Consider the following 24,182-nt stretch of genomic DNA (forward strand, 5'->3'; position numbering starts at 1 on the left):
AGCTGCTCTGTGAATGTTAAGCATGAGTTAAGGGCTAACCTTGTCAAGGCCTTTTAGGGCACAGACACTGGAGCCAAACCATCTAGGTTCAAATCCATGCCTGGCCAAGTTTGTCACAGTGCCAATCATAGTGCAATACGCGTGTTAGTCATTAACATTGATTGTTTTCTGTCATGTGGGGACAAGGCACAATTGACAAATCCAAATAATAGGAGAATCTGTGGAAATGAAATGTGATGCTGAAAGTATGTACAACAGAGAAGTGAGAGTAGCTTGAAATTTGCTTCCAGGAATTCAAAACAATATAATTTATTAATTTTACCCTTAGATATTTATAATGCACACATACATAGGAAATGTGAAAGTTATTTAGAGTATCTCCATGATTTTGTGTTAAATGTTATAAATTTTATTTTAAAGGATCTCAACAAAACTCATCTTGCATTTTAATATTTTAAAATAAAATCCATTATATCAAAATTTTGAGCAATTAAAAAATTATAAAAACCTTGATTCAAGCCAATAATTTTGTGCTTAGAGATTTGGTGGGTAAACGTGATTTCATTTGTCTATGAAGAATTCACTCTGTTCTCTTCTGGCTTTTTCAAGACTTTCAAAAGTGATCATTCCTTTTGGCAGCTGCAGCTTACTCTTTTCTGTTTCCAGTATGTCCTCAGCTTCATCTTAAATAAAGTACAGAAATACACAAGGTGACAAAGGCATCATCAACATTTTGTGATTCCAGCTTTCTGACTGCTATATTCCTAAGACAAGCTGTAACACTGTATGAGCTATGTCCCCAAATCTCACAGTTAAACATTTCACCCATTTTCCTCAGGAGAAGTAATACACCTCCCAAAGGAAACACAGGAATTAATTCTGAAAACTCATAGACAAATCAGATCCTAGAGATTTTTTTTTTTTTTTTGACAAAAGACAGTATTTTGAAATATGAAAGAGAAAGAATAGCAAGACAAGTATTTTTTTCCCTTCAACCAGAATCAGGATAATTACTACTAATTGTGTTTGGAGGGTCTTGGGATGGAGAAACCACATATAGTCTTTCCTATTGCCCTTTAATATATAGGTGACAAGAGAAAAAATAACCTTTACTTAAAAATTCTAAGTTTTCAGAAAAGCTAATCTTTGACCTGACATCACTTATAAATACCCGAAATAATAGTGTTCTTAATCTGTATACATACATAACACACATACACATTTTTATAAACAATTCCTCTCTCAAACAACAGCTATACACTGCAGTAATTTCTTGGGCTCAGTGACATTTGCCAGCTTTTATTGTTGAAGAAGAACTAAAAAATCTTTTTAAATTGTATTAAAATATATATTATTTACATTTTATAAACCTGCGTTTGCAATGAAGGGCAACGCTTTCTGTACGTATTCCTCTTTTAACACACTGTTAATTGTACTCCAAACCCAACAGAGCAGGCTACAATTTTCAAGTTATAAGAGCATTTCATCATCTGCAAACATCTTTTGCTTTATTCTTAAATAGTAAGGTAAAAATCATTATAAAATTTTATATAATTGGGTTGGCAATTGATGACAGACTAGATGTTTTCCATGTGAGAGTGCTTTCCAGATGGTAAGTTCTCAGTATGAATTTACAGAATGGCTGATGATAAATTCAGTCAAACGAGGATTATATATTTTGGGGTTATCACTATTAATAGGCAAAAAATGATAACCTAAACTTTCTAATGTGGTAGTTTTCCGATGGATTCTAGGTTTCAGGGGTTTTGTTTGTTTGTTTGTTTTTACAGGAAATCCCCACAGAAATAACTTCTGTGTTAATAAAGCCATATTCCAGGGCAACAAAAGCCAGGATTCTATGAGAACAGTGGTATGCTAGTGAATAGTTAACAAGCAGCTCCCCGGAAAAAAATGTATGTAAGATTATTATGCATATTAGTTTATTATAAATTTTACTTAAATATATATCATAATAAATGTACAATACTCTTACTCACAAATTCCATATAGCAAATTGATTCTCACAGAAAGCTTTCATTGATGTTTGTAGAACTCTTGAAACCATAGCCAACCCACGTTACAGTTGATGAGAGAGTATAATTCCAACATGGATGGTGGTTAGTGCTTTCATTTACATTAACGAATAGGACAAAATGAAATAATGATGACATATGTTGGAACTTTATTCATTTGAGAATGATGTGAACAACTTCTTTGCTGAATCAAATAATAGTTCTTAAATATTAGAAGAATATTTCCTCAATTTTTTATGCTATTCACAATATAATGGCTACAGACAAGACATATTTTTAAGCTTAATTTGCATTATTGCATTTTCTTCATCAATTTTTTAAGTCAAGATCATAGGTTGGCAAACTTTCTTAAAGAGCCAGACAATATTATAGGCTTGTGTACTCACATGTTTCTGTGTCAATGACTCAGCTCTGTTGTAATGGGAAAGCAGCCATAGACAATACATAAATGTATTGGCATGGATATATTTAAATAAAAATTTATTTTCAAAAAAAGGTGGCCGGCCTACAGGTCATTGTTTGCCAACCCCTGGTCTAGACAATCAACAAAACAAGAAGTCAAGCCCTGATTTGGCAATTGCAGATTTCCAGTGTATATATACTTGCACCATGACCAACTTCAGGCTACCAATGGGATGTCACTGAAGTCAGAGTGTGGCTGTATTTTGTTGTGTCTGTATATTATATCTGCATTTCTTTTATGCAGACAAAATTGATAAATGACCTAAGAGTAAGAATAATAGCAAGTAATTAGAAACAGATGACTTCTGAGTATTTATTATCTTTGCTTTTAACATAATTTAATATTATTTACTTACTATAACTTAATTATAAGTTTATATAATTTAAGTTTTAATAAATTAAATGACTGCATTTAACAATCAGTTTACATAATCCCTGAAAATGTAACAATTGGTTCTTGTGAGCTGGTATGACTGGCTCCAGTGTCCCACTGTGCAAGAGCAGAAATGTTGGTCATTGGAGATCCAGTGAGAGGGCCTGGTCCTAAGGAGGAGATCCTTGAACCAGAAAACAAATCAGGAAATAGAAACTCTGGTTTATCAAAGACTTACCTTTCATTCTTTGTAGAAGGGTTCCATAGCCCAAGTCATATTGGTAGGTGAGGATAAAGCTTAATGGAACAATAGGGACCAGCAAGCCTGGCTTTTTATTTTTTATTGCTCTGTTTCAAGGCAAAAAAAAAAAAAAAAAAAAGACCCAATATCAAGAAATAACCTGTAAACATATATCTCTATATTTAAAGAAAAAAAAATACCTGCTTTTTTGGAAGAATATCCTTGATTTCAGATTTAATTCATTTGAATCTTCTATGGAAATAAGATTTCCTTACCCAATATCCCTCACCAGATTCTGCAGTTCTCAAGGGCAAGGTCTATGACTTGCTCAACTTTATTTGACTTTGAAGCTCAGATCCCTTGTTTTTAAAATGGGTAAGGATTAGTGTCTACCACTTAGGGATTGTGGAGATAAACTGGTAGAGGCCTTCTATCGTGGTGTCAAGTCAGTCCTCTAACTTATGAAGTGGAGGAAAAGACAGAAGAAATCTAAGAAACTGAAGGCAGAATTAACTATTACTACCCTGCTTCTGCAGGGTTACCCCCAAGGACTAAGCAACAAGAGGCTACTTTTACGTATACACTGTTCAGATCATAGTCCTACCTTGGCCAACTTAATAATATTATGGCCATAGAAAAGACAAAGAGAAGTAAATTATTTAAGAAAAGTTTAAAGTAAATAGCAAACATACCCAGCTGTTAAAGAGATAGCTGCAATGCCAAAAAATGTTCCAAAATATTTCATGAATTCCCGAGACCAAGCAATCTGCATAGCCATTTGTCTTTCCCTCATTTCATTCTGCATCGTTAGCTGCCTTTCCAGCTGAGGACAAAACAAAAGATAAAGTATGGTTACTCATCTTTAAATATGAATAAAGATTTAACAACCTGTTCTCCGAATGGATTTTCATTCTCTAATGCTTTAATTCATCTTTTTTTAAAAAAAAAAAAAAATCTCTGTAGATTTTGACTAAAGTCCCCTTCGACAGCTATTGCTAAGTGTCACCTTGGCAGTGAAATCTCCCTAGAATACATATAGAATAGATACCAATATTTTGTTTCTACATCATGAGGTCTTGACTGCATATGGTCTGGAGCTTTAGCCAAGCCTCAAAGATATGTCCAGCTTTTTCTATTACATGTGAAGAAAGGTCTATGAGTCTTTAAATGCAGACACATCTTATTGGCCATTATTACTACCACTTGCATGGAAACCTACCTTCCACATCTATCCCATTCCAAATTGAAATTTATTTAGAGTATCAGGTCCATATCACACCATGATATGATAGGAGAAGGGGGTTATTTTAAGACATCAATAAATATTTTTCTTTGTCACATTTTTCTTGTTGCTTCAAGTCCTTCAGCATTTTGGTAAGTGCCTTTCACTGCTTTGGACAGAAGGCAGAACACAGCCCAGAACACAGGAGGGGACTGAATTTCTGAATGGATTTGTAGAAAGTACACAGGGGAAGCAATAGTCTGAAGGGCCAACCCATTATTTGAAGAGAGTCAGATTCTTGATAAAATGTTTTTTGTTTTTTTTTAATTCTAAAATCTTAGCGCTACATATCATTAGCAAAGCTAGAGGGCAGCAAGCAGAGTGCATGATGCAAATTTTAAGGTGGGGAGGAAAGAATAATAATGTGATTCAGTTTTTGCTCCATGTCCTCTTTCCTCTGGTGGAGCCAGCCTGGAACATGATCAAATACCCACAGAGCAAGTCACCTGGCACTGCCCAGGCTGATCAAACAGAAAACAACAGCAGACAAGCCTCCTCCAGCCAGATGTGTCCTCCCTAATGCCAATGCCACTTGAGATCACCTGGACCCAAACCTAGATTATTCCAGGGAAAAAATGAACAGAGAAAGGGAGGGAGAAAGCTGAACTGAACTATTTACTCCCAAAAAAGTGAGTTTTAAATTAGAAATAATTAAGTAACTTTGACTTGTCAAAATTAAATTTGCCATCACCAGTAGAAACTGAGGTTCATTTTGAATTCTGTTAGACAGTAAAAACTAATTTGTGTTTTGCACACATGATTATTTAATGTGTGAAATTTATCCTTTTCATCCTTGCTATATTACTTATTCACAAATTTATATGATAATAATGCCCCCCAAGGTGATGCAAACGCAGCAATTAATCATTTGTGTTTTAATCAAAAGTCAGCTGGATCCAAACAAGACAGAGAGGAGCCCAGGATTAGTGGTTCTAAACCTTTGCTGCACACTGTGAGCATCTGGGGAGCTTCTCAAAGTCCCAGTGCCCAGACCCACATCCCAGACTGATTAAACCAGGTGGGACCAATGAAATCAGGATCTGGAGTTAGGATCAGGCATCTGTATTTTTTAGTTTGCCAGGTAGTTCCATTGTGCATCTGGGACTTAGAACCACTGCCTGAGATGAAAGAACTCACAGACTAGGTTTGTTTGGACCAAAGATCAAGCTGAGGTATCAGTCCGAAAGGGATCCCCTGGGAACTCTCAGCATATTGTGAGCAGAGGGGATTTAAGGGTGGTGGAACTAATCTGTCTGGTACTGTTGTGGTGGATATATGACACTTTGCATTTGTTGAAACCCAAAAACTTTACAGCACAGAGTGAATCTTAATCTATACAAACTTCATAAATCAGCCAAGAGGAGAGGAGATACACAAGATGGAATGGGGACTGTGACAAAATAATCTGATTGTATTACAAATGTCTGACACCTCATTGAGTGGGTGGGGGAAAAGAGTTAACCTAACTAACTTTGGAAAGTGGTATTTTGACTGAAAACTGCAAAACTAAAGACAGAAAGAACCATACACAAACACTGTTCACTAGTTGGTAAAGCTACTTCTCACGAGGTATGGATTAACAATTCTGAACTTGCTTTATATGTCTACTGGAGATGAACAAACAAGTAAATTGGTGGCAGATGGTTAGATCCAGGTTTCTTACCATTAGAGAGGGAAATTATAAAGAAGCAAGGAGAAAAGACTAGAATGGTGGTCTGGATGGTACTGGATGAGAGCCAGTGATATCAGTATGAACTCATGTTTAGCTTAATGGAGATACAGATGGACAAAGATAAAATATAGATATGCATATATATATATATATATATATATATATATATATATCTATACCTGTATGCATGCATGCATGGGTTAGTGTAAGTACATATTTTCCTAGCTCTATCCATTGAGAGGGTGTAGAGGCAATGATAACCTCTTGCAAACAAGCACATTCAACACCAAGACCGGTTTCTACTCTCCAACAAAAGAATACAGGGCTCCTTGGACTGACCTAGGACTGGGGCAATAAATATACAAGAGGGAGCCTAGAGCATCTTGTAGTGCCAGAAAGTCAACAAATGCTAAAAAAAAAAAAAGGAATATGTCAAAGGGACACAGGAACCAACATGAAAGAGCTCCCAATGGCTAAAGCTGGAAAAATTTGATCAGCAAAATAAATAATATAGTATTGGATTAAAACCAAAGTCCAAAACGAATATCCATGAGTCCACACTAATATAAATGGAGAAGAGAAAAATATCCTGTACAGAAGAAGTCTAAATCATTCATGTAGATACTCCTCCCCCTTCAAAGAGGTGGAGGTTAACTCCTTCCCCTTAATCTTGGACTTTGCTTGTTTACTTGCTTCCATTGAGTAGGGTATGGAAAGGCAGGGGAGAGGCAGAAAGCTAAAGAGACAAGAAGACTAAATGTAATGTGTCATCCTGGGTGGGATTCTGGGACAGAAATAGAATATTAGAGACAAACTAATGAAAGCTGAATATAAAATTTATTTAATTGTAATGGACCAAAGTTAGTTTCTTAGTTTTGACAAATGTACATAAGATGTTAACAGTGGGGTACCCTAAGTATAGGTATTTGGGAATTCTATGCCATTTCTGTAAATCTAAAACTACTCGCAAATTTAAGCTTATTTTAAACACTAGTTATGAAAAGATCTTGTATTCTGGATCTCTGCTCTCCTACTGATAACAATAGAGGCAATTTTATATATATATATATATATATATATATATATGTATAAATATATCATAGATAAATTCTGAAAATCAGCAAGATTGTATATCTACAATAAACTCCGAAACTAGAGTTAAAAAAAAATCCATGCAGACCCTTTCCATGAGCAAAAAATCCTGATGAAGAATATCATTGATTTATAATGTTAATTATCAATGAAAATTGTATTAATTATTCCATATTTCATAAGATTATGTTTAAAGTCACAGGTCTACATCTATATACATTTTTAAAATGAAATTAATAAACTTGACCACCAAACTTTTCAATAGCCATAAAGGGATAATTATATTAATGCAATTATTAATTTACTGATAATTGGCATCCTTTAATTACATATACATTCATTTTCAACCCCACTGACACTAATAACAAATAAAAGCAAAATAGAACATGCACAGTAAGTTCTCTTAACAACTTTTAAACTAAATCCTAAATACAAAATTCTTTATCCTTTTTAAAAATAATTTTAGGAATTTTTATAATAATAATTTCCTTATCTCTGTTTCTTTTGATACTGCTTTATGGAACAATTTGAATTTAAAATGTTCCTGATTATGACTTCACACTCTGAGGAACTTTCAGGCTTATCTGATGCTGGCTGAACAATTAGAGAACCACAGTTCACTTTAAAGAGAGCTAATAAAAGGGAACTAGCTTATTAGAAGCAATTGTATGTAGTTGGAGTAACCACATTCTAACCACTTTCATAAAATTGTTACAGCTGCTTTTTCCCGTGTATTTTCATTCCTCATTTTCTTTGTTTAAAAAATATTAAGGACAGCCAAAAAATTACTGACCTCAGTAATTTGTCAATCTCTTGAGTTTCCATAGGGACAATTATGTAAAAGTTCACAGACCATTTAATATAATTTTCCCCTTAATACAATATTAAAATGATCAAATTTCATTTGGACACATAAAACATTTGCATAGCACAAAGTCAGTGACATTGTCCTATAAATTATCCTTATTATAGTTTTAATCTCATTTTAATAGGAGCTTTCTCTATTTTTGAGAAACAGGCTAACCCTGAAAAAAATATCAGTTTTCGTTTCAAATGGTCTTTTGAGTTCACATGTGATAGAAATGTTTTGTTTTTATTTGCTTAATTGAACAATGCCAAAAAGTTACTCTACATGTCCTGCCAAAAAAGAGGTTTTGTTTTTATCAGAAAAGAGAATATTTTGTATGTATCTATGCTTTTGTTAAATTAATAGAGTCATTATTAATACCTTCTAAACCAAAAGCAAAATCAGTGGTTCAGGTAAAAACAAAACATAAACTAACAGCAGCTGTAATGAAAGCTGCGGAAGTGGCATTTAACTTTAATTTGTTCCATAGATATTTTAAATATTCAATATCTTTTTTTTTTTTTTTTTTTTTTTTTTTTGAGACAGAGTCTCACTCTGTTGCCCAGGCTAGAGTGAGTACCGTGGCGTCAGCCTAGCTCACAGCAACCTCAAACTCCTGAGCTCAAGCAATCCTCCTGTCTCAGCCTCCCGAGTAGCTGGGACTACAGGCATGCACCACCATGCCCGGCTAATTTTTTTTTCTATATATATTTTTAGCTGTCCATATAATTTCTTTCTATTTTTAGTAGAGATGGGGTCTCGCTCTTGCTCAGGCTGGTCTCGAACTCCTGAGCTCAAACGATCCGCCCACCTCGGCCTCCCAGAGTGCTAGGATTACAGGCGTGAGCCACCACGCCCGGCCTAAATATTCAATATCTATTAAGAAGTTTTAGAAGAATCTGGATGAGGAAATGAGGAGTAAATTGAAGCTTTTTCTTTAAAAAGATCATTTTTAATCAATGACTTATAAAAATAATTGAATACAAATAAAATTGTAGTATTATTCAGAGGCGCAAAAGCTTTGATGACAGCATCTTGTTACATATCTTCCAATAAAGATTACAGCATAATTATATCCATTCTTACTCTCAGATGTAAACATCGTATTAACATAAGGTTGCCATAAGCAAAAATGAGATTTTCAGTTTGGCAAAAACCCTGCATATTAAGTTATAGATTTCAAAATATTTAGACTTTTCTCAAAAAGATCAGAAGTTACCAACAAGTTGAGCAGCCTGGGAAAGAAACAACAAAAGATCACGAGCCTTTCAACTATGATCTAAAATTTCTTAAAGCCACGGCTCCTAACAGTGTTTGGTACATTATTAACACTGTTAACTAAAATTGAAGACAATTCCAAAACTTAAATAAAAACAATAAGAATATTTTAATTTATCCTGGATTTCCTCATTTTAAACAATACAGATGTCTTAGTTTGCTAGTTAATGTTTCACTACATCAATCTCAACAGTACACAAAGGTAAGAGTTCTATTCTGTAATACTTACATATAAGAATCTTGCAAGCAAGATTTGCTTCAAAAAACTAAAATCAGAAAATTGTTAAGAAATTGCAAGATGTTTGTTTTTACTTTATTATGGCACCTGATACACTAATAAAAATAATAATGTGGTTCCCCATGTGCTAACTACTGTGCTAGTTACATTGACTTTCCTCCCAAATCCTATGAGGTTAGTCTATGAGTTGCAGACAACGGAATCCACTCTAACAGTAGTTTAAACAGAACAAGATTTCTTGCAGGGTATTTGGCAGCTTAAGAATTTCTGGGGGAGCCACAGAAGTAAGCTTGCTTTCCATACTATCAAGAACAACACAGTCAAGAGAAATGCTCAGCCAGGACATGGGACTCTCCTAGAGGAACCCACAGCCACTGCCTCCTACCATAGATGCTCAGGACCAAATACTGAAACTCCACCTCCAACACTCTCAAAATACCAGTCACCTCCACTGCAGTGCTTTCAAGAAGATCTAATGTCTTCCTGGAGCTTTACACTGCCTACTCCTACTTCCCCAGTCTCCTCCAGCGATGCCTGCTTGGCAGAACGAGGTCAGATGTGAAACCCAGCTGCAAGGGAGTTTAGTAAATTTGTCTTTGCCTTTCTAGCCTCTGTATAGGCAGGCATGCCATACGGGAGCTGGAGTGGAGTGGAAGTTGAGCAATCTAATCAGTATTACCTGCCAAGGAAGGTATTAGCTCAGTGATTTTCCCTGTGGTAACAGTTATTAAATAGGATTTAATAACTGGGATTCAAACGCAGTTCTGCCTGCTCCAAAGCCCAACCTTGCAGTCTACATTAAGAAAACTTGAAATAATCAAGTCAATATGGAAAATAGGGGTACAGTGGACAGGGTATGTGATTGCCATCTCAAAACTTTTAGCTTTCTATATAATTAATGCAAGAATTCTAGAAAGGTACACCTAATGAGCTCTAAATTGACCTGGGGTACAGGCTGACCCGAATTATTCTGTTTAAATCTATTTGAAAGAGCCTGTATACTCACTGCCTACAGTTTCTCACCAGTATTTCATGCCCCCATCCTTTGTAGTATGATTTCAGTGACCACTACTCTCTGACACTAAGCCTCCCAAGGCCTCTGTGATCTCCTCTTCCTTGCACTATCTAAGTCCTCCGAGAACTAACTGGGAGCAACCACAACATCCAAACAATGATCATGTTCTACAGACTCCACTTTCTCAACATTTCTTAAGGGGTGGCCTTCCCCACCCTGCTGCTCAAGTGTGAGTTTGGGGCTCCAAGCCAAGGGCCCTGGAGAGACCAGGCCCAGCTTTTGGCTCTATAAGAAAATTGGTGTCTGCACTCAAGGAAGAACAAAGAAGCTAGAGAAGTTCTTCTAAAAGGTCAACTCTTGCTCCACTCCCATAACTAGAACAGAAAAGGAAAAGGCAATTCCTAAGAATAGCTGAGCACTGGAACTTTTTGCAGAGAGGGTTCCTCTTTAAATCCTGTATTTGCTCACAGTCCCCCAAAATTTCCTTCTCAAACATCTTCTCCTTTCGGTTTTCTCAGTTCCTGGAAATATAATCACCCACCAGGCTACCATCTCTTGCTGATGACTTCTAAATATAAGTCTCCATCTTAAAACTCTTTTTAGTGATAGACTCATATTTCCAACAATCTTATTGAGTATCTCCACTGGGAAATGGCTAGACAAACATCACCAAAACGTCTCTGTGTGTCTCTGGAACCCAGTCTCCTACCTGTGGCTCCTGCTCCAGATCAGATCATCATTACCCATCAATAGGACCACTGAAATTATTGCTAATTTATGTTCTACTCTTGGTTTCCTCTTCCTCTAATCCACTTTTTATACTACTCCAGATTCCTCTCAACATTGATCCTGCTTAAAAACTGTCATTGGTTCTTTAACTCCTAGACAGGACATGGCTTTTAAAAATCCTGTCCCAATTTATCTCTCTAGCTTCATGTAGTGCCAGTCTTCCCTGGACCCCAGCCTCCAGTCCTCACCAAGGCCACACGCTCACCTTTCTACACCTTTTTGCTTACAAATGAGGGCAGACTTTAGAGTCACACAGACTTGAGTTCAAATTCTAGTTCTATCATGTGATTGTGGGCAAAGTCCTCAAACTTTTTGTGCTTAGGACTCATGGAGCAGGTTTCTCCCTCCAATACTAAATAATTTTAGGTAAGTCTTTAAATTAGAAATCGCTAATATAAATCTGATTTTAATATAAAAGTAGATTGTGGAAAGAATTCATTCTTTAGTTATCCATTTCTGGAAAATAATACTTCCAACATTCATGTTCCCATATGATCTCAAAAATAATATATCATTTTATGATTACAACAAAATAAACATTAATTCCTGAAATGGAAACAAATCATTATTTTTACATGTTGTCATGTTCTGATTTGTATGGATCTAAGAGTTCTAAGATGGCATTCACCCTAGTGACCAGATCAGCTCCTAGCTGTCAGGGGTACACTTTTCTTTCTCAGTATGTATAAAATGTCATGTGCTTTGAGTGGGTATTTAAAAGACTTTGGAAAGACTTTCAGTTTCCTCTGGCACCATCCGGGTAATGAGTCATCAGAAAGAACTTGGGGAGGTGGGCAGAGAAGAGAAACTGATTTAGGAAGACCCTGATTGCTTAGCCCTAGACATGCCATTCATCTCTGCTTTGTGGATGATTTGCTCTCTGGAAGCTCTCAAAAGGGACTGGGAATTTCATAGGTGAGTCAATACGAGCCCAGGGAAGAAACAGGAAGAGACAGGAGCTGTTGGCTCACACTCCAGGATAAGATGGCATTCTCCCTAGGGACCAGAAGCCATTATAAAGACAAAGTAGAGAAACCAGCCTCACAGTAGGTGAAAATTGACCTTCACTGACGGACAGAGCCTGTGAGAACTCCCAGCCAGACTGCATATCAGGAAAGCTAGACTTCCAGGAAAAATATCGTGGAGTGAGGAGTGAGGGTGAGGCTAACAGGGGCCTGATATGTAAAATACCCAGGAAGGTTGGTGTAGCATGGCCGGAAGTACCAGGAAGGTATCTCTGCGGTCAGATAGTCATTGAGGAAACCCAGAAGAGTCAGAGGGACCAATGAAGGCTGTCTAGAAGGTTCTGAAATCCAGATGTCAGCCGTTGTCTGCCTCAGGCTGGTGAAAACCCTGGCAATTGCCAACTCTGTACCTAGTTTAGTCCTTGTTTATATTTTGTTTGCCTTTCTGTAAAATTAGCCCTGCAAAACCATGGGGCTGCCAGGGGAAGACCTGGACATGTGATACCTTTATCAGGATTGATCAAGACAGCCTAACGCTGTACTAATTTCAAAATCTGAAAGATCACAGGAGGGGTCATACATAGGCAGAGAGAGTCACAGAGGCAGGCTGTGGGGCCTGAGACCCCTTCTTTCTGGGCTCTGTCCTCACAGGGTCCAAGGACAGAATGTGAGCACTATCACATCATTCTTGCTGTTCCTTTACAAACAATGTTTATTCTCCTTGGCATTCTATAATTCACCAAATCAAGCTGGACTTTGTGGTTTTGGAGCCAGAGACAACCAGATCTTTAACTCAGGCTACTTCAGGTACTAGTTACCTGATCTAAGTCATGGTATTCCTCTAAGCTGCAGCTTCCTCAACCTGTAAAGGTACCCAGTAACACCAACCTCTCAAGGCTGTTGTGAGACTTAGAGATAAAACGCATAAAAGGCAAGCTGAGGTGTAGCCAACAAAGGGAAATGGTGCTTAGTCCAACCTACAGCTGTGCTTCTTTTTATATCTTATGTCAAGTAGGGATTTCTAAAATGTCTTCAAAATATAAAATGACTAAATCTTTAAAAAGTTTTATTTACTAACATAATGCTCAACTGTCAGAAAAATTAACAAATTTTAACAAAGGGGATTTTAGGGTTTTTTTTTTTTTTTTGCTCTATTAGGTTTCTTCACCCTAAATATCAAAGCAGCAGGGTTTTCTAAGAAAAATAATGACGCCTAACCAGAAAAGTAGTCTGCTGAATTGATGTTGGCCACAAAAGACTTTAAAAACTTGACTCAAATGGTTAAATGTTTGTGTGTGCTTAAAGCATCATTAACTTTATCAAAAATCATTGATTTGAGACAACTTTGTATGATGCAATATGGTTTTGATTTGTGCTAAATCAAAGTAAGATTACTCATCTTCGAAGCAATTGTAATTTATGGCATTTGGTTACTCAGAGTGCAAAACAAAACAGCCAATATGTCCAAAAACATTGCCTGAGAGATAAGAGAAAGAAGTCACAAACTGCTGCAATACTAATCTCATCTAGATTATCAAAATATTTCTCCCAAGGGTAGCACACTTTGGTTTCATATCAGAAAATTTTACGAACATGTGACAATAGTTTGTCACATGTAATGAGCTATAACATATTAGCCATTTCTAAGAGTCTTTGTTCAGAAGCAGCGATAAGCTGGTGTAGATCCAGCTCTGCTTTCTCCACATCACCCTGTGATGAGCGGCACACACTTTTAGAGATGTCTGTCCTCCAGAGAAAAAGGCAGCGTTTGTGGCCTTGAAGCAGAAGTCAGGCTAGCCCTTTGCTGTTGATGAACCAAGAAACAAAGCAGCCAGCCCCAGAGATGTCCTGATATGTTCAATCACACTCATGCTTGATCTAGCTCAGCTGTTAAACTTTTAGCAAGTTTGCTGACACCTTGAAGCTGGTGACATAAGTTCCCTGTAGAATTTGGGGAACGGGTGTTTGTTGGAAGCCCCACAGGTCATTTGGACGTACCTCCCCTCTCTCATGGCTGCCATGCAGGAGAGGCAGGGCTGTGTCCCTCTCAGTTGGACAATCTGAAGCTGGTCTCCTTTATAATAACAGTGACATCACCTGGTCTCCTCAGAACTACTCCAGAGGGGTACTCTTAGGATAAATTAAGTGCCACTTGTCAAGTTGTTATAGATGCTCACAATAAAGATACTATCATAATTCTGATTAATTGCTTAAGGTTAATATATTCATATAAATGAATTGCCATTGACAATCAATCCCCAGAAGGATATATTTCTTATTTTCACAGCTTATCCTAAATTTCATCTCAAAGCTCCTATCACACTCCTAATCACTGTATCATTACTGTGCAATTATAACATTGTTATTCATAAGGCAAATTGTTTATTGTTAAGTCATATTCTCATAATAGAATGTCTCAGGTTTTGTATATGTTTTATGAACAAATATTTGAAGCAGAAAGAGATGAGTATTTGAATTCTGCAGTCAGACTCCCTGGTTTGAATCTGGGTTCCAGCTACATGTTAGCTGTGTGACTTTAGGAAGCTACTTAACCTCTGTGGGCTTCAATTATCTCATTGGTAAAGTGGGAATAATAATTTGATCTCCTTACTGTGTTACCATGAAATGAAATAAGAGAATACACAAAATGCTAAGACTAGTGACTGACATTTAATATGCACTTGGTAAAAATTAGCTATTATTTAGTATTTTTGACATGTCCCTTTATTAAAACAACTTCTGGATTTTAAAAACTGTTTGCAATATTATAATAATTTCACCCTGCTATTTTCATTTTCTCCTTCAGTGAGTAGAATGGGGATGAACAACATCCTTTTTTTCCCCTTCCTATCATTTACACAAGAAATAGTAGTTTGAACAATGGACATCTCATAATAGTATGAAATAAATTTAAAGGGTTTCTGTGTATTTCTTATACCTCCTGTTGATTTTTAGTATACCTATTGTGAAAGATGTGAGTTTAAAAAAATAGGTCTAGCAGTTAAATAATGTTGCTGCAAAAATTTCAATAAGGTAAGTGTAAATAATTCTAACATTACATCTTATTATATCTCTCAAAAAAGTTCCTTCTATAATTTTATAAGAACTCTCAATATTAATCTGACTTTTTACTTAGCAACAGATGATATGTGCTTCCTCAAAGAAAATCATACAGCAATAGAATTTGCAATCTTAATTTTTTCTTCTCTATTTTCTTTTGGACTCAGAGATTTTGTTACTAGCTTGTAGTTTATGCTGAGGTTTCTATTTCTTTAATAAGCTGGTAATAAGGATAAGTAAACTTAAGGAATTAAGTAATTTCCTTCTAATAATATTTAACAATTTGCTGATTTAAAGTAAAATTACTCGTTCTTGTTTTTTTTTCTGAGTAGGTTCCAAAGAGAATAGATTTCCATTTTAAAGATTTCTAAGATTAATAATAACTAAAAGGCCAATCAAACACAAGTCTGTGCCTTCATGGAAATGAACACTAAAAACTGAATTGTAATAATCATATTCAGATGTGTGATGATTTGGGAAGAAAAGACTCTTTCAGGCTGGGCACAGTGGCTCATACCCATAATCCCAGCACTTTGGGAGGCCAAGGCAGGAGGACTGCCTGAGGCCAGGAGTTTGAGATCAGCCTAGGCAACACAGTGAGACCCTGTCTCTACAAGAAAATTTTTAAAAAATTAGTGAGGCATTGCGATATGCACCTGTAGTCCCAGCTACTCAGGAGACTAAGGCAGGAGAATCTCGATTGAGCCTAGGAGTTCAAGACTAGCCTGGGCAGCATAGTGAGACCTCCACCTCCAAAAATATCTAGAATCTACAAACAATTCAAAGAAATCATCAAGAAAAAAACAAACAGCCCCATTAAAAAGTGGGCAAAAGACATGAACAGAAGTTTATCAAAAGAACTTAAGACACAAATGGCCAACGAACATATGAAAAAATATTCAACATCACTAATCATCGGGCAAATGCAAATTAAAATCACAATGAGATATCACCTTATCCCAGTTAGAATGGCTTTTATTAAAAAGTTCAAAAACAGAAAATTGATGCTGGCATGAATGTAGAGAGAAAGGAATGCTTATACACTGTTGTTGGGACAGCAAATTAGTACAACCTCTATAGAAAACAGTATGGAGATACCGCAAAGGACTGAAAGTAGATCTACCATTTGATCCAGTAATCCCACTACTGGGTATTTACCCAAAGGAAAAAAAAGCCATCTTATCAAAAAGATACCTGCACTTGAATGTTTATTGCAGCACAATTCACAATAGCAGAGATGTGTAATCAACCCAAGTACTCATCAATTCATGAGCAGATTAACAAAATGTGGCATATGTATATCACGGACAACTACCCAGCCATAAAAAAGGATGAATTAATGCCTTTTGCAACAATTTGAATGGAACTGGAGACCATTATCCTAAGTGAAGTATCTAAAGAATGGAAAAAGAAACACCACGTCCTTGCTATTAAATTGGAACTAACCAATGAACATACACATGCACAGAGGGAAGTAAAACTCAGTCAAAATCAAGCAGAGGGGAAGAGAGATCAATGAAAACCTACCTAATGGGTATAATGAACATTATCTGGCTGATGGGCGCACTGATAGACCTGACCCACGCATTGCAAAAGCTATTCCATGTAAGCAAAAACATTTGTAGCCCCGTAATATTTTGAAATTAAAAAAAAGTTCAAAAAGAAAGATATCAGTGGATGGATGGATGGACAGCAAAATGGGAGCAGACAATAAATAAGGTCCCTTACAAGTGTAAGGTTCTCTGTGTGACTCTGGGCAAGCTGATATGGCAGCAGCTGCATCCTCACCCATCCCCCAAATCCAGTCCCTAAAGGGGGGACACCAGGGCAGATTATCCTCCAGCAATTCCCTGCTGCCCAGAATCAGGAACCATGAGAAACCTACTGCCTCGTCACAGAACTTCAGCATGACAGGCACCCTCCAGAAGTGATATGCTTTTAATCATAGAAGATATGTATTAATAGATACTAATTATCCAAAAATAGTGTCAAGTGATCCAAGGAAAAAAGTTACTTCTGTTAAGCCAAGAAAGTGGCACAAGGTTTTGCCTGGGGAAGGAAAACTGAGAGAAGTGAGCAATAATCTTCCCTCTTTGTAGCAAGTGCTTTCAGTCCCTTTGGTGAAGGAAGTCCACAGACAACAACGTGATTTCTAAGTGAATAATTAGATGTGCTAGGTTTTCAGTTTGTTAAAGCTATGAACCTGCTGCCATTCCCTCCCCCACTGCACCCTAACCCATGATAGGACATGAGGGGCGTAAAGTGAATAGATATGCCTTTGGGATCCTCTCAGTGGAGAGGTCCACATCTGACATATGTCATTTCCTGTCATAAAGCTTTGGGGAACTTGTAACATGTTCAAACATTTTTTTAAAAGAAAGCACCATATGATGTTATGATGTTGGGTGGTGTTTTACCACCAAGTTTTGATGAGTGATGGCACTTTGGCATATTGGTTATTCTGAGCTAAAAGAAATTGAGAACCAGCCAATGCAGGAAAGGCTCTTCACCTGCCCTCAACTATTTAAAATAAAGTATAAATTTCCCCTTCTGTAAATGAAATTTACATTTATAAAGGAAATTTTCATTAGTTAATGTATCTATCTTCATCAAGAAGAGGGCTACTGTCAGACAACTTCTATCACCAAAAGGCTGTTACCTGTATAACACAGTGACCTTTATTTACCATATATTTCCTCCTCTCACCTTCCCACAACTTGTCATCACCACTCCTGGCAGCCCCAAACCCCTATTCCTTTCTCTAGCTCAAGATGATGTATGTCTTCATCATCTGGCTGCTTCCTAGAGTCTCATATTTTTGTGGGACTCCCGTGCATACATATGTAATTAAAATTGTTTTTCTCCTGTTAATTTGTCTTATGTCAATTTAATTCAAAGAACCTAGAGGGGTAGAAGGAAGCAATTTTTCCTCGTCTACATTAGTTTTTCCCCCACTAAAATGCATGAAGAAAACAAAATCATCAACATAATTATTTTACCTTACATCCCTTGTCTGAAGGTTACTTGTTCTTCCACTTTATCTGTAACAACAGGCAGATTTTTTCCCATTTCTTTAGAGCTGTGCATTTAGAGTAGCCAGTTCTTGCAAATGACAGTTTTTGAATACGAAAGTTCTAATTACTTTATTTATTAAAGGTACACAGCAATAAAGTATTACTTAGAAATAAATGAATTTTAAGAGGTTTTTAAAAATCTGACCTAACAGAATTTCCTTAACTAGAATTTCCTTTATGTCCTAATGGCTTTAAATATGGAAATACTTAAATATTAAAAATATGAACACAATATTGACAGCTCTTAAGGTGGTAATAATAATTATTATTACAATATGTGCAAAAAATTACCCAAATCTGTGGGTAGATTAGCAGTTGCTAATGTTAAGATATGGGGTCTACAGCTGTAGCTCTCATTGTGCTTTTTATTTATTTGTTTGTGTACATTAAGAAGAGAACATATAATTACAGAAAGATTTTCCAAGAGGGAAAAATTACCCATAATCCTCACTCAATATAACTTTTAAAACTTTGAGGTCTTCATGTTCAGAATTTTCTCAAAATAAATATAGCTTCAAATTTTGGGGTACATAACTGAAAATAATTATTTTATACTGTAATTTGACATCCAAGTCATGTATGATGATTTCAAAATCAAGTGATATACCCATGTATAACAAATTCAGATTCTAAATGATATAACTGTATCATAATAATTAAATAAGTCCCTAACTTGATTGTCCCCATATTTCTAATTTGTCTTTGGTAAATATACTTGCACTGAACCTACCATGCATTTAAAACTAAAGTCATTAATTTACCAAGTAGATTCAAGAGAACACATAGTTTTGTTTACTGAACAGGATCCAAATATTAGTATTTCTTCTTCCAAAAAAAGCACTGTGTGAACAAATTTGAACTATCATAACACAAATATCATAAAAGTACTCAACCTTGTCTTTTCATCTTGATATCCTCATTGACTAGTACAGGGCAGGCACATCGTCAGTGTTTAATAAGTATTGAATAAATAAATCAGTATTAGAATATTCTCTTTGGGGTTCTATCCTTAACATAAAAATTAATGTGAAGAAGCAAATGAAAATACCAACATGTTCAATTATACAGCTAGTCAGCAGTATGATGTAATTCTAACATATTTTCCCAGAAACATTCTGAGGATTTGCTTTGCAAATTCATGCCTCAGTATAAGGACAAGCATAGGAGAGGTGGGGTATTAGGAGACTTCGCCCCCAAAAACCCTAGAAAACAAGTTGGATAAGATCTTAAAATAATTGGCTTCAAAATAATAAAACAACATTTCTACTTCAAACCTTAATTTTTAAGGGAAAGGAAAACTGCTGTTGCTGGTCTTAATTGTTATTGTTAATTTTGGGGGGAGCGGTGGCTGATATGGGTATTTAAGGCTGTCATTTTCAAGTAAGCATGTTTAGCGTTTCATTACCCAGTCTGTGCATCAGACAACGCTACAAGCTCAAGTCATGGAAATTAACAGAAGTCCACCAAAGACATAAAGAAATAATAAAGGCAACAAGAGGTTTAAATATAGGAGGGGCTAGAAAAAATAAAGATTAGATGATACTTTTCTAGAAAACTGCATTAATTTGTTGACACTGAAACATTGCTTTACACTATTGTGTCTTGCATGGCATTTAGAATGAGGTACACACAATAGAACAAACAAGAAAGTTTAATAAAGCAATAGAGAGAATTAGTAATTGAGATGGTTCACCTCTAGCACAGTTCTATGGCCTGTACCCTAGAGAAAGATTAGAAATGGCTCCAGTATAGGCTTCATAGATGAACAAGAAAATTTTGTCTCAAAAACATTTTTTTAAAGCAGAACCTTTTAAGACACTTATAGGAACCAATATACACTGCTTATAGATGAAATAAATCAACATTATTTACTTTGGCTTTCTGTAAATTTGTTAATTATTATATGGCCAAAGAAAATCAGCATTTGGAAGCCAATATCACCTTAATGTATGCTCTAGGTATGGACAAGAGTTGTGGTTCTATAACTGCTTTAAGGTTTCAATATCTATATCTGAAAGGGGATATCAATTTTATTATGGAAGCAGCTATTCCGTTGTCAAATCCACAAAAGATACTTGAAAGTTTTTTTCTCTTTGGTCAGCATGCACTCTTCTCATTTCATATGAATATGGATTTTTTTAAAAATAAATTTTCAACTAGTTCAAAGAACTAAATACGGCCCAGGGTTATAGCAAAGCCTGACCCAAGAATTTAATCTATAATTTTGGTATGTATCTGCAGCAGTTTGGGGAGCATCAGACTAAATATAAAATTGCTAGAAGCCTTGTTAGAGTTTAATAAACGCTTACTTTAAACTGCACATTTTTAGTGTTCATGAGAAATGCAGATTTCTCTGAAGTTTTAGAAAACTGTTTATAACAAAAACATGAACATAGCATTATTTTCTTTGAGCGATGTCAACAGAAGGCAGAGAATGTACTCCCTTGAAAGAGTTTAACTGAGAAGGATTTAGTGAAAGAACTGGGCTGTCTGTGGACAGGGTTTATGGTAACCTCAAGGGATAGGAAGGCACTCAGGGGCTGGCAACAGCAGGAAGCCATTAACTCCTCTAGGCTAGAAGGCGAAAGGGGAAGAAACAGTATTAAACAGAGTCTAATAAGAGCTGGAGCTACGGAAGTGGCACTGCCTAAAAAGATCTGTGGCTGTGGGAACCATTGCCACAGCCAAACATCATACCCAACTTCACTGTCTCCCCACCTTCCACCTCCTGCTGCTGCCTCCCACTGGCTGAGCCCAGCCAGAAGCCAGAGAGCAGGGGAACCCCGGAAATGCAGTGCTGAGGGCCAGACTCCCAGGACTCAGGGCAGGCAATGGAGCTCTGTGGGGACGAAGAAGGGGTGGCAAACAGAATGCCCCAGCCTCCACCTGATCTATATGAAATAGTTATTTAACAACACTTATGTGCATATATGATAGTAACATTCACTGGGTGTCGGGCAGGTGGGTGGTGAGGAGGAGATGGGTATATTTACACCTAATGGGTGCCATGTGCACCATCTGGAGGATGGACACGCTTGTAGCTCTGACTCAGGTGGGGCAAAGGCAATATATGTAACCTAAACATTTTTACCCCCGTAATATTCCGAAATAAAAATAAATAAATAAAAATTAAAAAATGAAATAGTGATTTGACTTAGCATGAGTTCAAATTTATTAATATTTGCATTTAAATTCTACCTCATGATCTTTGTAGTTCTTGTTTAAATCAGTTTTCAAAACTTTATAAAGTATAAAAGGAGAACAGCAAAATTAAATCCCTAACAGAAATTATGGTTATGTGCAAATCAGAATTAATTGTAAAGTAAATGCTAAGTATTGAAATAGATGGCAAATCTCTTGAGAAGAAAAAAAATAAAAACAGGAATTATCAAGGAGCATTAAAAATATTAAATAAAGAAATTTATAGGGTAGACCAAACCTAGGAAGAACATAATTTTCTCCTATGGGTAATCAGTGCTGGAAGGCTGGGTAGAAATAAGTACAATTTTGTTGCATTTATGTCATTATTGGTCTCAATGTAACAGATAAAAGCCAGAGTTGGATAATTCTAAACAGATGGCAAAGATTGGAACAATTTATCTCACCAAAATAAGATACTTTGTTTTAGAGTGAGTGAGGGATCACTGAACGAGTCTCACCTTAATGGTACAAATTTTGAAGTGATTCATACTTCACAGTCAGAATAAAGGCAAAAATAAGAATATTTTTCTACTAAAGCAGAATAAAACGAAGTCACAAAAGTAACTAGAAGTTTAAATTTTAACTCCATTCTATGCTGCTCTCTATTGAGTAAATTTCTACTCTAGAAGCAAATAGTTTAGTGCTAAGTATGAATGTGAGCGCTACAAAAAAAATGATGGGCTTCTTATTAGCGGTCACAGATGAACCAACCCATAAGAAAATCAACTCACGTACGTACTTTCACATAAGATGAAAGAAGGAAATGCCATTTCTATTCCCTCCACCTGTTCATGGCTTCTCCCTCACCTTATTCAAGTCTCTGCTTAAATACTTCTTCCTCCCAGGAAACTCTTCCCTGAACCTCACGTCCCACTTTAGTGTTCATCATAGCATTTATCTGGACCTAACATACATTTCTTTGTCTATCTTTCCTACTAAAAAGTGGGCTTTAGTTCAATCCTGTATCCCATCACTTTAGATAGATGTTGACTAAATACTTGTTGAATGAATGAATAAATGAATGAAGAAAAGAATGAAGTAATGGTCAGGCATGGAGGTGGCTGGGAGGTATTCCCCAAAAAGTCACTGTCGCTGGGGGAGGAGTGAGGAAGAGTGAGGAGGAACACCTGCTGCAGGCAGCTGTCCCAGGTGCTACCCGAGGTTACTGAATTCATGGGCCCTACAGACACAGGGTGCTCCGGCTGGCCCTGGTGTCAGCCTTGCTCGGGGTTTGTGAGCTTCTTCCCCTTCTCTATCCCTACTTCTGAGGCAGCCCTGTGAATCTCAGGTCACTCCCTTCTCTGTACTATTTAATTTTATATAAAGAAAAGAATAGGGAGGCATAGAACTTGAAGAATCGTATGGTTGAGATTTGTATAAATAAGAACTCTGGAGTAGAGCTGCCAAAATTTAAATGGATGGGATAGAGCAGAACCTGCACCGTACTGTCTGAGGACATGAGGCCAGGAGATTAGATGATCTAGCAGAATGGGAACAAAGTGGGAGCAGGCAATGAAGAAGGGCCCTTTCAAGTGTGAGGTTCTCTGCCTCTGGATGAACAGATAGGGCAGCAACTGCATCCTCCCCTGCCCAGCACCCAAAGGGGGGACACCAGGAGCAGGTTATCTCCCGGCAATGCTCTGCTGCTCAGATTCAAGAATGAGAAAACGACTGCCCAGTCACAGAACTTCAGCATGCCAGTGACCCTCCAGAAGTAATATGCTTTTAATCACAGAAGACACGTACATGCTAAATTCTCCAAAAACAACATCAAGTAATCCAAGGGGAAAGGTTAATTCTGTTATGCCAAGAAAGTAGCACAAAGTTGTGCCTGGAGGAAGGAAAACTGAGAGAGATGAGCAATAATCTCCCCTCTTTTAGCAAGTGCCTTGAGTCCGATTGGTGAAGGAAGTCCACAGACAGCAATTTGATTTCTAAGTGACTAATAATTAGATGCTCTAAGTTTTCAGTTTGTTAAAGTTATGAACCCGCTGCCATTCCTTCCCCCACTGCAGCCAACCCATGAGAGAACATGAGAGGTATAACGTGAACAGACATGCCTTTGGGATCCTCTCACTGGAGAGGTCCACGTCTGAAATACCTTTTTCTATCACAAACCTTCTGGAAAATTATGTAATATTTAAATATGTTTTTAAAAGAAAGCACCATATGATGACATGATATTGGGTGGCATTTTACCACGATGTTGTTTTTCCCCCCAAATAAAATACATGAAGAGGACAAAACCACTGCCATCATCATTTTACTTGACTTCCCTTGTTTCTGAAGATTATTTTTTCTTCCTTTAATCTGCCCAACGGGCAGATTTTTCCCTTTTCTTAGTACTATGTTATGTTTTGGATATCTAGTTCTTACAAATGATAGTTCTCAATTATAAAAGTTCTAACTGGTGTATTTATTAAAGGGGCATAGTAACAAAATATTACTTAAAAATGGATTAGTATTGAAATTTTTTTAAAAAAATCTAACCTAATAGAATTTGCTTTACTGTTAAGTGTCCTAAAACTTTAAATACACAATATAAAAAAACTGTAATATG

At 36.5% G+C, this 24,182-nt stretch overlaps 1 protein-coding gene across 6 annotated transcripts in view; it reads right to left on the reverse strand.

The window, feature by feature from the left end:
- Window positions 1–284: 284 nt before the first annotated feature.
- The window catches only part of PLGRKT (plasminogen receptor with a C-terminal lysine), a 44,575-nt gene continuing 20,677 nt past the window's right edge, over window positions 285–24,182 (reverse strand). For 4 of the 6 annotated variants that reach the window (XM_069474188.1, XM_069474187.1, XM_069474186.1 and 1 more), the window contains exons 4-6: window positions 3,802–3,932; window positions 3,107–3,216; window positions 332–683 (exon numbers count right to left, since the gene is read on the reverse strand). In XM_069474188.1, coding sequence (XP_069330289.1) covers window positions 562–683; window positions 3,107–3,216; window positions 3,802–3,932 — 363 coding nt within the window. In that variant the 3' untranslated portion in view covers window positions 332–561. Of the gene's footprint in view, window positions 684–3,106; window positions 3,217–3,801; window positions 3,933–24,182 lie in introns of all 6 variants that reach the window. The other 2 variants (XM_069474185.1, XM_069474183.1) reach the window with 1 other exon arrangement.

Source organism: Eulemur rufifrons, chromosome 7 (genome assembly GCF_041146395.1).
Source record: "Eulemur rufifrons isolate Redbay chromosome 7, OSU_ERuf_1, whole genome shotgun sequence".
Taxonomy (NCBI): Eukaryota; Metazoa; Chordata; class Mammalia; order Primates; family Lemuridae; genus Eulemur; species Eulemur rufifrons.